Source organism: Gossypium hirsutum, chromosome D04, assembly GCF_007990345.1.
Source record: "Gossypium hirsutum isolate 1008001.06 chromosome D04, Gossypium_hirsutum_v2.1, whole genome shotgun sequence".
In the NCBI taxonomy this organism is placed as follows: Eukaryota; Viridiplantae; Streptophyta; class Magnoliopsida; order Malvales; family Malvaceae; genus Gossypium; species Gossypium hirsutum.
The window spans coordinates 56,167,157-56,180,338 of record NC_053440.1 but is presented as its reverse complement, the minus strand read 5'-3'; the positions used below and the strand labels follow the sequence as shown (position 1 = coordinate 56,180,338).

The 13,182-nt window shown below is 33.0% G+C and overlaps 1 protein-coding gene across 2 annotated transcripts; it reads right to left on the bottom strand.

Moving 5' to 3' along the window:
- Positions 1-8,754: 8,754 nt before the first annotated feature.
- Positions 8,755-13,182, bottom strand: LOC107898690 (ATP phosphoribosyltransferase 1, chloroplastic). Of its 2 annotated transcripts, none has more exons than XM_016824209.2 (11): positions 12,775-13,182; positions 11,962-12,021; positions 11,746-11,859; positions 11,371-11,436; positions 11,178-11,285; positions 10,954-11,037; positions 10,022-10,123; positions 9,780-9,893; positions 9,621-9,701; positions 9,398-9,517; positions 8,755-9,262 (listed from the first exon to the last, which is right to left on the bottom strand). In XM_016824209.2, exons 1-11 carry the CDS (start codon positions 13,003-13,005, stop codon positions 9,167-9,169), a joined length of 1,176 nt encoding a protein of 391 aa, XP_016679698.1. In that variant the 5' UTR covers positions 13,006-13,182; the 3' UTR covers positions 8,755-9,166. The 2 variants fall into 2 exon arrangements, with proteins under 2 accessions (XP_016679698.1, XP_040946955.1); XM_041091021.1 differs by having other exon boundaries at positions 11,371-11,469; positions 12,775-13,161.

The window sequence follows — 13,182 nt, the reverse complement described above, 5'->3', positions numbered from 1 at the left end:
AAACTTCGTTTTCCTTGATCTAAAATATCACATTTAGCTTATTTATTAGTCACATTTTTCATTGTGACCCAAAAATCATATTATGAAAAAATTACATTTTTGCCCTTAAACTTTGTCATATTTACTCTTTTTCCCCTAGGCTCGTAAAATGAAAAGTACTCATTTTTCTCATTACCCAAGCCTAGCCGATTCATATTCCCTCTTATAGAAGCCCACAATTTTCACTTTATCTCACTTTTATGACATATTTCATAACTTTTACAAATTAGTCCTTTTAGTGATTTTTACCGAAAATCACTTAGTGAAAGATGTTTATCACACATCAAACTTACATATTCCTCCATTAAACATCAAAATACGTTCATGGAACACATGGGTAAATTTTTGAACGTGAACCATAGCTCAAATAAATGGTAGAGATATGCAGATCTTGTTACAAGGATTTCAAAAACGTAAAAATCATTAAAAAATAAGGCTAAAACGGACTTACAATCGAGCTTGGAAGCTTGAAAAACCCTAGCTATGGTTTCCCCTTGTGAAATTCTGCCATGGGGTTGAAGATGGACAAAAATTGGCTTTTAATTTTTTTAATTCATTTTAATTACTGAATGACTAAAATGCCCCTAACTTAAAAATATTCTCTTTCACATATCTCATGTCCATTTTTGTCCAAAAATTAACCAATGGTCTAATTACCATTTAAGGACCTCCAATATAAAATTTCATAGCAATTTTACTCCTCTAGCTTCTAGAACTCAAGTTTTGCACTTTTTACAATTTAGTCCTTTTGACTAAATTGGGTTCCCAATCGTCAAAATTTTCGAACTAAATTTTCACGAATTTATTTCATGAAATCGTAGACCATAAAAATATAATAAAAATAATTCTTTTCCTCGTCAGATTTGTGGTCCCGAAACCATTGTTCCGACTAGGCCCAAAATCGGGCTGTTACAACTCTCCCCCCTTAGGGATGTTCGTCCCCAAAAATCTTATCAAAAGAAATTTCTTTCAACTCTCATGAATCACTTCCACTAATTTCCCAGAATCACAAATCATATCAACCTCGTATATCTCTTTCTAATCACCTTGAACTTTAACATACAGTGTCGAAGCATATCATAAAAGTTTTGAATTACTTTCTCAGACTTACCACCGATTTAGAGGTGTATTACCGTGCCAAGATGCAGCTGCGTATTCATAGTTTCTTGTAGCTTTTTTACCAATCCGTCTTTTTAATGTGACATTAACCGTCTGAAAACATGAACCATCACTTTACATTCTTGTAATAAAACACATTTCAATCCGTTCAATAGTACATCACTGAAAAATCATAAATTCAATACTCAATTCAAGCTGAACTCAGAACCAGAGCTTCGGTTAATCATATCTTCAACTGTTTTCAACTTTGCTAACATGCATAGATCACCTAAATTTTCATAAATGTGATAACCATATCATTCAGAACAGCTTTAACTCATAATAACATCATCAGATTAGATCAAATCTAATAACATCATAATATCAATCCTTCATTCAGACTGTTCATCGATGTACTCGTGAATGCACAAAATTTATTACCATAACTATGGATACTTTAACTACATATAGCTAAAATCACATTTCAACTGATCAGCTCACTCTGATAAAAGGCAACCGAGTCGATTTCGACTATCAAATAATAACATACAAAATGCTCCTTTCTTTCTAGTATTATTACAACTAAAACACACAATCTTTCAAAATTCTCTTATCATGCTAATCAAAGACCTTTACAATCACATTAGCTCAAAGTAACAAGGATATTCCGATTGAATGCATTGACTTTAATTAACTTACCTGAGAAAAGAAATCCATTATCCAAATTGGAGCTTGTGATTTCACCACTTATACCTTTGTCGATGTCAATTCCTTATATGAAAATTAAAATATCCAGATACCAGAATCACCACATTTCAACTCTAGAATTTCATCGTAGCAAAGATAATACACTTTCTAAATATGCATATAAACCAGAACAATAACTAGTCATAAACCGACCAGACCAACAGGGCTTTCGTCTAACATCATAGTTAGCTAACATTCTCACAATATAAAAACTCCAAGAGAAACTGAACAATTACACACATATCTCTGAGGATAAAAGAATATATAGAATACCCAGGAAGGATCATCATATTCATTTCATATAATCATTACTCATTTATATATATATTCCATCAAACCTCATACACATAGTATCAACAACCACATAGGTATTGTACGTACCTGTACTATCTTGTATTTATTTATCACATTCTCACCTATTCATTCAATATGTTAAACCATCTCGAAACCTTTCAATGCTTAAAGATCTCACACACTTAGTGAAATATGATTAGCCGAAGCTATAACAATGTCGCACACTTAGTGCCATCACATTAAACCGAAGCTCTCTTAGTATCGCACACTTAGTGCCATTTATCCAACTGAAGCTATCTTGAATTCGCACACTTAGTGCCATACACTTTTGAATCACCATCGAATGCTATTATAGCCTCACATTCACATTTTAATTCATTCCAAAACATTAAAAAATTTTGATAAAATAGTACTTATTACATACGAACTTACCAATTGTATTTATTCAAACAAGTGTACATAAACATACATTCCATCGATTTGAGTAAGATTACTTATCACGTTCACTTAATCAAATAAGTTAGGCACATAACATCGTATGGATATCGAACAAACATGGGTGAGATTATCACGATATAAACTTTCATTTCATTTCACTTTTCCATATTTCTCAACTTATGTCTATTTCATTTTATACTTAATCACATACATATCATGAATTTTTATTCTTACCTTTCTGAGTTTCGTCTCATCACAAACACATTTTCAAACATCTTAATATCACTTTCGGCCTTATTGAAAGTAGCTCGGTTGAAAAACATTTCTGTCTCAACAGAATAATTTTGTCAGGATCGGGAGATATCACAGGGAATATCTTTTTGAATGGGTTGTAATGGAAAGTCTTATGGGACTATCTAGCAAGTATGAGTCTGCAAAGAAAGGGGTGCTTAACTACCAGCCAAACTCATTACTGCAATAAGGATATTAGTAAAGGAAGGGTATACACACATGCTAAGTCATAAAAGGAAAATTATCGGGATAATACGGTATATCTATATTGCGTTGGTATGGAACGAAGGGACCAGGGAGAAATCCACCGTGTGGCGAGATATCTGTATGTTCGCCAATAGTTGTTGACGCCAATCCACATAGTTACATATATGATTATCTTGTGATGAGTCAAATCAGGAAGGTAAAATGGAAGTCTAAAATGAAGCTAAACAGGGTCAAGAACCAGAAAAAGGGTTGTTTGGAAGAGTACACTTATGACTAAATTAGTTGACATGTACGCCAGCGATTTGTTCAGAGAACGAATGGGCGTCGGCTACGCCAGTCAATCTACAGAATCTCCTAAGACATTTAGGGAGATTTTCTTTTGCACCATTACTTTTATTTACTAAAAAATATAGAGTATTTTACGATTACTGTTGCACAGAATCTCACTAAGTTCATCTGAACTTATGAATGTATTGCCTTGTATGCAGGGTCAATGAATGACTCAAGGATCGTGTGAAGGGATCAAGCCAAACACCGCCAGGCTTACACGAGTGGTGTCATAACTGTATTATGCATATTGAGGGGCACCCTTAGAGGCTATGCCTCAGGGTTGAATAAGTGTATTATACCGAATTAAGTCTAAAGTCTTAGTAAGTGTAGATGCAAGAGCCTAGTATGGTGAAATGATTGTAAGAACTTAGTACTTGTATAATATAAAATTTAATTCAAGTTTAAATTTGACCGCTGTATCATGTATATTCATAGGGCATGCTCTTTATCATGGTGAGATAGAACAGATGAAACACCAATCCGACCAAAAATTCAGTTGGGTACCAACACCCATGCGCCATTTACAACCAAGCTGAATAACCATCCTTGATTTCAACAGGCCCCTCCAAGTCGACGATATATTACCCTTTGACTCAGCTTGCAAGAAATTACAATGACCCAAATATTTTGACCGGAATACATGCCAAAGAGAATCATGTTGATTAAAAATCCTCCAACTAGATTTAGCAAGCATGGACATAATATTTAAGCGAGCTTTACGCAGTCCAAGACCCCGACTCACGTTTGTACGACAAGCTAAGTCCCAACTCACCAAGTGATTATGAGAATAATATGTAGACCCTCCCCAAATAAAATTGCAATTGAGCCTATCCAAGTGATCACAGACAGAAGCCGAAAGTAAGGCTGTTTGCATAGAATACAAAGGAATAGAAGACGTCGTAAACTGAATAATAAGATTACAACCTGCCAGAGATAAAACCTTCCCTTTCTAATGGTCAATTAACAGAGCATACAAGTTTTTATTAGCTCGTATATAGATGATGGGAACCCCAAAAACATACCCAAATCAATATTCGAGAAACTTAAGATTCTTAAAACAATAAATAAATTCAGAATTTAAATATAGCTCAAATAATTAACTCCAATGTATGTCATATGATTCTATACTTAAACCTCAATAATTAATCTTATAAGATTTTCTTAATACACCCCCGAATACCAAATTCATGCCAGAAATAATTTTTTAAATAAAAATCTAGGGGTTAGTTTTTTTTATTTTGAAAACAGCTTTTCAACCCTCTATCCCGACTTACCGACAATGTACCAAATATTTTTCTCATCTTATATCAAATTAAGAGTAAATAAATTTTATTTTTTTTTATAAAAAGAAGGAAGTTTCCTATGAATTAAATTAAATTTCAAATTTAAGCATTATAAAAGGATATAAATCATAATAGTAAATAATATCAACCATTTAGTCTAACAAATAATATTATAAAAATGAAAAAAATATAAAAATTAAATTTCAAACTTAGTAATAACGCTACCATAATTTTTGCAATTATAAAAATAGAGGGCGAATTAGGTGGGTATGTTTTTACCACTTGATTACATGGGTATATATAAATAATCAAATACTAATCTAGGATAAATATATAATTTATTTCATTTTAAATTAAAATTTATTATTAATGAAACAAAAATTTTATAAAAACCCAGCGCCAGGGTAACTCTAGTTTTTAATATATCAAAAAATATATTTTAATAGAATTTCAAATTAAAAATATAAATTTAAACATTATATAAATAAGGTTTTTCTTAATTCATAAAATTAGAGGGTTACCCTAATAGTAAATGGTATTACTTACTCCTAACTAAAACCTTTTTAATAATTATCACTTCAAAATTCAAATTTAGTTTAAATATTTATAAAAAAAAATCCCTCTTCCACCGATTATCGCGTGGATAATTTTTTGGGTAAATTACATTAATAATTACACAATTATTTATAATTTTTCTATCATCCAACTATAAAAAGTACAAAATGATCACTAAATTATTAGTAAATATTTAAAAAAAATAAATTTATCAACTAAATTTAATTGAAAACATGCAAAAAAATGAAAACACAAAAAATCTAAGATAATAATCTTAATCTTTTCTCATTCTTTTAAAATTAACTCTCAATATTACAAAGAAAAATAAAATTGTAAAAAAAAAAGAGAAACCAAATTACACAATACGTAAATATTGAGGATTAATTTTTTATAATAAAAATAAATTGACACAATTATAAATATTAAAATTTGAAGTTGCATTTTAAAAAATATATAACTAGTTGACTTTTTTTTTTTAATAAAACCTGTTCTTTTTTGCTTTGTTCGAAGAAATTGCATCCAATTCCTTACAAAGGAAGAACGGGAGAAAAGCGGGAACCCCTCACATCGGTCAAAGAAATAAGAGTGAAGGACAAAGGTAAACAGCCATTTTCTTTGTTTCTCTGGGTAGGAAACACTAAAACCCTTAGAAAAATACCTCTTCAACTCACTTTTTTTTCCTTAAAGCAATGGCAATAGAGAAACCACTATTCATGAAGATACTTTCAAGGACGGATATCAAGGTGCGGTTGTCTGTTCCAACTAAGAAGAAAAGATGTTTCCTGAATTTCCAAAACCGGCATAAGGCGGAGTTTAAGGTGAAGGACGACAATGGGAAAGACTGGGTGTTTTGTTGTTCAATAAGGAAGAAGAAAGGCTATCGGAAGCCGGTTCTCAGTAAAGGATGGCTTCCATTTGTGCGGTGTTGGAAGCTGGAAATCGGTGATGGAGTGAGAGTTTATAGGATGATGGATAAAGATGGTAAGGAGTACTATAGAATTGAAGTGATCAAGAGAAGAGATTCACCTTTAATTCGGAACCACGATGCCGAAGAGCCATCAGCCTTGGCGGTAGCAAGCTACGGTGATGTTGAAGAGGAAGCATATGAAGTTGGAGGTGAGTTCTTGATGAATGCTTGAGTTGAATTGATATGAGTTGGATTGAATATTGAAGCAAGGACTAAATTGAATAAAATAAAAATTTTATTACTTAAATTGATATGTGAAATTGGTATGAACTTGAGTTGGTATATATATGTCACGTATTGAATTGATAAGTTGATGATGAAAATTTGAAATAAATAAGCATGATTTGAATTGTATATTAAAATTACCCTATTAGTTGTCGGACCGAGTCGGATATAATTGACATATTATAGAATTAAATTATTAATTGAAAATTATTGTTGCCGGATAATCTGTGGTGATAATTTTTATATTCGAATCATCATTGCCGAACAATCCAAGGTGATGTAAATGGTGAGGATTTTGTAAGCTCGTACGGCACCAAATTACCAAATTACACAGTGACAAAAAAAATAAAGGAAGACAAAGAAAAAACATTTCTTAAGCTCATATGGCACCCGAAAATGATTATATGACATAGAATGAATGTGAAATGCATTAAATTGCATGTGTGAGTGGTTGTATGAAGTATATGTGACTCTAATTGCTCCAATAATGATTGTAGCATCTCCTAGCTCAGGACGACCGAATTAGATATTGGATGTTACATATTATATAAATTTAAAATAAAACCCAATTTTTAAATTTGACATGTTAAATTAAAATACAAGACATAAATTCAGAATTTAGATATAGCTCAAATCAAAGGTGAATCTAAGGGGCTAACAAGGCTCGACTCCCCCTAAAATAGAAAAATACTATTTAGACTCTTTAAAAAATTTTAAAATTTTAAATTAATAAAGGTAAAATTATATTTTGCTTCTCTAAAATTATAAAAAAAATTAATTTAATCTTTTAAAAATTATAAAAATATAGACTATTAAAAATTAAAATTTTATTTTTGTCGCCTAAAAGAATTTTCTAACTTCACCCCTAACTCAAATAATTAAATCCAAAATTTGCCATATCTTTCTATACTTAGCCTCAACAATTAATCCAATAAGATTTTCTTAAAACCCCCTCCAAATACCAAAAATTCTTAATATACGAAAATAATCTTTTAAATTAAAAATCTCGGGTTAATAAAAAATACATTTAAAATATATTTTTTTACTCTAAAAACAGGTTTAAAAATTTGTTGCGTCTCCTTTTCTAAAATACTTATTTTTTAAATATTTTATTATATCTCTATAAACTTGTCAATCCTCTCATTCTATTTGTAGAATTTAAATTTTTTTTTTGGAAGTTTCCTATGAATTAAATTAAATTTGAAATTTAGACATTATAAAAAAACCTAAACCATAATAGTGAGTATTGACCATTTAAACTGACAAATAATGTCATAAAACAATATCAAATTAAAATATAAAAATTAAAACTCATACAATACCAAACAAAACCATTAATTATTTTTTGTGAAAGTTGATAAGATTTTCTTAAAAGCCCCCTCCAAATATCAACTCCATGTTAGCAAAAATTAGTGTTTTTAATCTACCAAAATAATATTTTTAAAGTAACCCCCCCCCTTCTCCAAACAATCCGTGTACTCCATATCACTCCATACCAAAATAATATTTTAATCTACCTCTTCAACTCACTTTTCCTTAAACAATGGAAATAGAAAAACTATTATTCGTCAAGAGACTTACAAAGATTGATACTGAGAACAGGTGGTCTGTTCCAAATAAAGTGGGAGTTTAAGGTGAAGGATGACTGACCATGGCAAAGTCTGGTTATTTTGTTGTTCTATAAGGAGGAAGAAAGACTATCCGAAGCCTGTTCTTAGTAAGGGATGGCTTCCATTTTTGCAGCGTTGGAAGCCGGCAATCGGTGATACAGTGATGGTTTGTAGGAAGATGGATAAAGATGGTTAGGGGCACAACAGAATTGGAATGATTAGGGGAGAATGTTTACCACTAGTTCAGAACCACGATGCAAGCTACACTGATGTTGAAGAGGAAGCAACTGTTGCCTCCAACAGCAGCACTGGTCGAACTGTAAACAATGAACAGACTGACGGGCTTCAAAATCAACCTGGTCTGATGTTTGAATTTATTAGCCTGAAGCCAGATATAACAGTTAGTGAACCAAAAGTCATCGAGTTATTTGGGTTTGGCTCACAAGAACAAAGAGAAATGGAACATCCAAGCATTCTAGCTCTACATAACAAGGTTGAAATGCCAGTTACCAGTTCGAGAGCTCCTTACTTTAAGTTCCTTTGATGGTTTTCCACCTGTCTTTTTGGGCTTAGTGAACTATATTAATTTGAAAGGAGAGATGTTTTGTTGTATTTCCCCAAGGATGTAATAAAATTACCAAGCACGTAGATTTCATCTAAGCTAAGAGCGTACATAAAGTGACTATACATTTCAATAAGAACTGCAAACTAGCAGCTATACAAACAGTTCCCCATAATCATACATACACAATCGAAAAGGGAAACATGTTCTCTAAATCATCGTTTATGGTTGCAATGAGGATTGCACTATCAGAAAAGAAAAACAAACGAAAGAGAAGGGGCAGGACATGTTCTCTAAATCATCATTTATGGTTGCAATGAGGATTGCACTATCAGAAAAGAAAAACAAACGAAAGAGAAGGGGCAGGAGAATGACATTTTAATTAAACAAGGCTATAATACAAAACTTTTGGAGGTTCTTGCTCTCACCAAAGTAGTTTCCAATCCACCTTGGTACCTTAAGACTTCAAAACTTCTGATATGAAATGCAAGTAATGCACCCATGTATTCATCGTAAAAGACTAAAGACCAAGCTTCGAGAGCAGTTCCCTCCATCTTGGGGTCTCTTCGTCGAAAATGTAGGTCAATGGTGAAATTAGCACTCCACTGCCTCCAATCTGAACCAGAGAAAATTCAAATTCATGACTATAATGATGTGCACTACTTAAACTAGTGCTGCAAATAGAACAAGCATTAAAACCACAGTTTCCATAACATATAGGCAGTATTTATTATAATTTGTCATGACTTACCGCTCTCAACTGTTGTACAGACTTGTATAGAGCTTTTTTCGGTACACATATGACTATCGCATAGTAGTCAGCAGCTACTTTTCCATCACGCTTGCAAAGAACTGGAGATACTGTGGGGCCCTGCAAAATGCAAACATGGATATTTCTAAAACCCATCTTAGATTTAGCAATAGATTAGGAAAAAGTGAGAGTCTCCAGGAAGCAAAATTTTTTCAAAACTCACCTGCAACCCAGATAATAATGGCTGGCTCAGTACTCGCTCAGCAACTTCCTTTGCGCTACTGCCCCTCATATTTGCAGTTACCTGCCATAAAAAGATAAACAGGATGAATACTGGGAGGGAAGGGAAAAGATAACAACAAAGAATCACGAATATCCATACCATGAACTGATCAGCTGCCCTCAAATGAGCCTCAAATCTTTCCAGAATCTCGTGTGTTGTGTCTAGAGCTCCCTTCCGCTGGATTAATGCTTTTCTGCTTGCAACTAGAACAGCCTGAAGAAAAATGGACTAAAGGTCAGGCAAAATATTCTAAAAACAAATCCTTTTAAAATAGCATACTCCAGATGACAAGATAACATTCTTGAAAATTGCAGGAACAGGAAAGATATAGAGCTGGTTACCTGACTTTCCAATACAACTCCACCTTCAATCTCTTTCAAGTTGTTTTCCCTCAGAGTTGTCCCGCTACTCACAAGGTCCAAGATTGCATCAGCTATTCCCATCTATATTAATAACAAAGAGAAGTTATTTCCATAACATCATGAAGACAAATAGAACCATCATTTTCCAAACTGCTTCATCCATATCTAGTAAGTACTGTCTTTCAAATATCATTTCCTTCAATAAGGGAAAGACAGGACATTTTGTTCAGTCAAATATCAATTGGGTGAAAAACAGGCAGGTAGAACAGCAGAATTGCCTTTAGGGTCAGCTACCTCATTAATAAAGGGCTTCCAACCTGCCACCCCCACCCCTAAATTGAGTAAGAACTCAATATGGAGTTATTAGTTAGGCAGCATATTCGTTGCCTGGTAAGCTTCTTTCTCTTCTTTCCTCTGATTATGTATCTTAGTTTCTATGGTAGTCTCATTGCTATGTTCCCTTGTTACTTCTTCCTTTTGTCATATAAACAACCTCACTTCCCTTCATTCACTCCTTCCATTTTTATCATCTAACCCCAAAATGGGAACGGAACAATCTTTTTTCTCTTATCACATATCAGATAATGCATGCCCATACCGTTTAAATTGAGAGAGAGAAAGAGAACTAATCTATTTATAGTTTATGAATCCGGAAAACAATCTTAAGACTCGTAAGCAGGTGGCAGAGAATTAACTGAGGTGTATGAGCAACTAGACTTGGAAGTCTGAAGTTCAAGCGGGAATATTTTTCCTTTAGGAAAGCAATAATATGCATGATAAGAGTGTCCAGTAAGGTTTAAGTAAATTATTACACACAGAATTGTAGAAGGATGAGCTACTCTTTCATTCAATTTTAAATAACTTCAAATGAAAAGTAAACTACAGGTACTCCGGGAGAATTTAACTCTTACCGCAGGAGCTGCCTCTAAGGCTCCATCAGCAGTTGAAAATATCACATGCTTCAATCCGTTTTCTTGCATAAATTTAGGACCAAGCTAGGTAGAAAGATAGAAAAGAAATTAAAGTCAAATAGAAACAATTGCCAATAGGCAATAAGCTAACCCAAGCAGATGGTACCAAAAATAATTTCTAAAATCAATATAATTATCAAAATCCATTTAAGCGGATATTATACATAAGTGAAGCCAGTTGCAACTCTTAGAGGTCTATCAATAGTCCACCGAGGCATCTGAGCTAGCTCCTTCAGTGAATTGATATTCTCAAAGATCCCATACTTAGGAATCTGAACAAAAATATGCAAATCATCAGTAGCAAGGATATCAGGAAGATGCATCTGGCTATGTACTAGTAACAAAGAATTTGCTTACTGCAAGGGACAAACGGCAATCTCCATACTTGAGGGCATCATGAACAATGATAAGATCTTCATCCCCCTGATAAAAGTATTGAAGCAGTAAAGTTCCATTCTGCATTCATTTTTTCAAGAAAGAATCTTTTTGCATATTGGCGAAAGGGATAAGTGCAGTAGTAGAATAAACCAGATCACCTCCAAGCCTAACATTAGATAACTCAAACAATAATGTATAACTAGTTCTAAGATGACATGGCAAAAATAATCGGCAAGGCTGAAATTCTAACAGTTTCACTGCATAGAATTAGATATTTGGATTCTCAGTAACATTTTGATAATGACAGGATGAATCAAAAAATGTTTTTGGGCCATGCAATGTCTAACTACTTACCCGCCCATATTCACTGACAGTATCAAGCCCCACAATACCAAGATCTAAATCTCCAGATAACAATTTCCGTACAATGTCTTTGGGCCGCTGAAACCAGACTTCTACATTGGAAAGCTGGGATAAAAACAAATTATGCGTTCAGTATCAATCCTACATATAAATCATATACAGGTCCCAAGTACAAAGCATATTGTGAGAGAGAAAGATAGCACAAACCTGAGGTATTTGTGCAACATACTGTCTAGGATTGACCTGCTTAACCGACAATTGACAATCCTTTTGACAAATACAGAATAATGGAAGGGGTCAGACCAAAGAGTTTGATAGAGATTTTTTTTTCTCTAAAGGAAAGACAAAATGAGGACATAATGACATGATTACTAAATTTATGTACATTTTTATTATTAAAAAAAATACATTTTAAATTAACTTATTATAAATGTTATCCACTTTTGTATGCAAAGCATTTTTTTGCACACCAAGTGCCAATGCCTCACTTTTACAGTTTCTTATACAAAATAAACAAATCCATATAAAATTAATTAATAAAGAAAATAAATCAATTTCTAAAGGTCAAATTGCGCTGCTAGTCCTATAATTAATGCAATTTGAGATTTAGCCCTTATACTTTAAAAAGCTAAAATTAAATCCCCTTACATTTTTTATTTAAAAGAGTTTAACTCAGTAGTTGACACCATTAATATTTTCCATCAAAATTAACCATCCATGCAATCAAGCTAACGGTGCAATCATACAAATTTCAAAAGCAAACCATTATTATCCAGTAAGCATACCTGATTATAAGCAAATTTTATCAGAAAATACTATCTTATCAACGTTTAGACCAGAATAGATTCAATTTTTTTTAACTTTGTATAGCAATTAAATCTCAAACTTTGTTAAAGCATAAGGACGGAAGGTATATTTCACCATTTCTATACAATTAACAGCTATATTATAGCTCGTAATGCTTGATTCTAATCATAATTCACAAACTTTAATAAGAAACAAGTGTTAAGCCAGTACTACCTTGAGTAGATCGAGAGTGTCACCAGCCATGCGACCTTTGCTAGGCAAGCCGAAACGAATCTCATCTCTTTCAAAGATTTTACCATCGAATTTCCCATTAACAACGGTCGTTCTAGACTGCGACGACGAACAACAATAGATGAAGCTGCGTTTAGAAACCGATACGTTGAACGACGGAGGAGGAAGTGAGACCGAGGAGGCGGCCGTGAATGCGGTGGAGAATTGAGACATTTTCTATGGCTGACCCCCAAAATTAAAACCCTAAAGCAATTATCGGAATCTATGAATGGAAATTTTGATTTTTGAGATATTTTGAAGTAAAACAAAATAATAAAAAAGTAAAATCCAAAGGAAAATACAGTGACGACCGACGAGGGACTAAACAATGAGCCGCGGCAGGATGGAGGG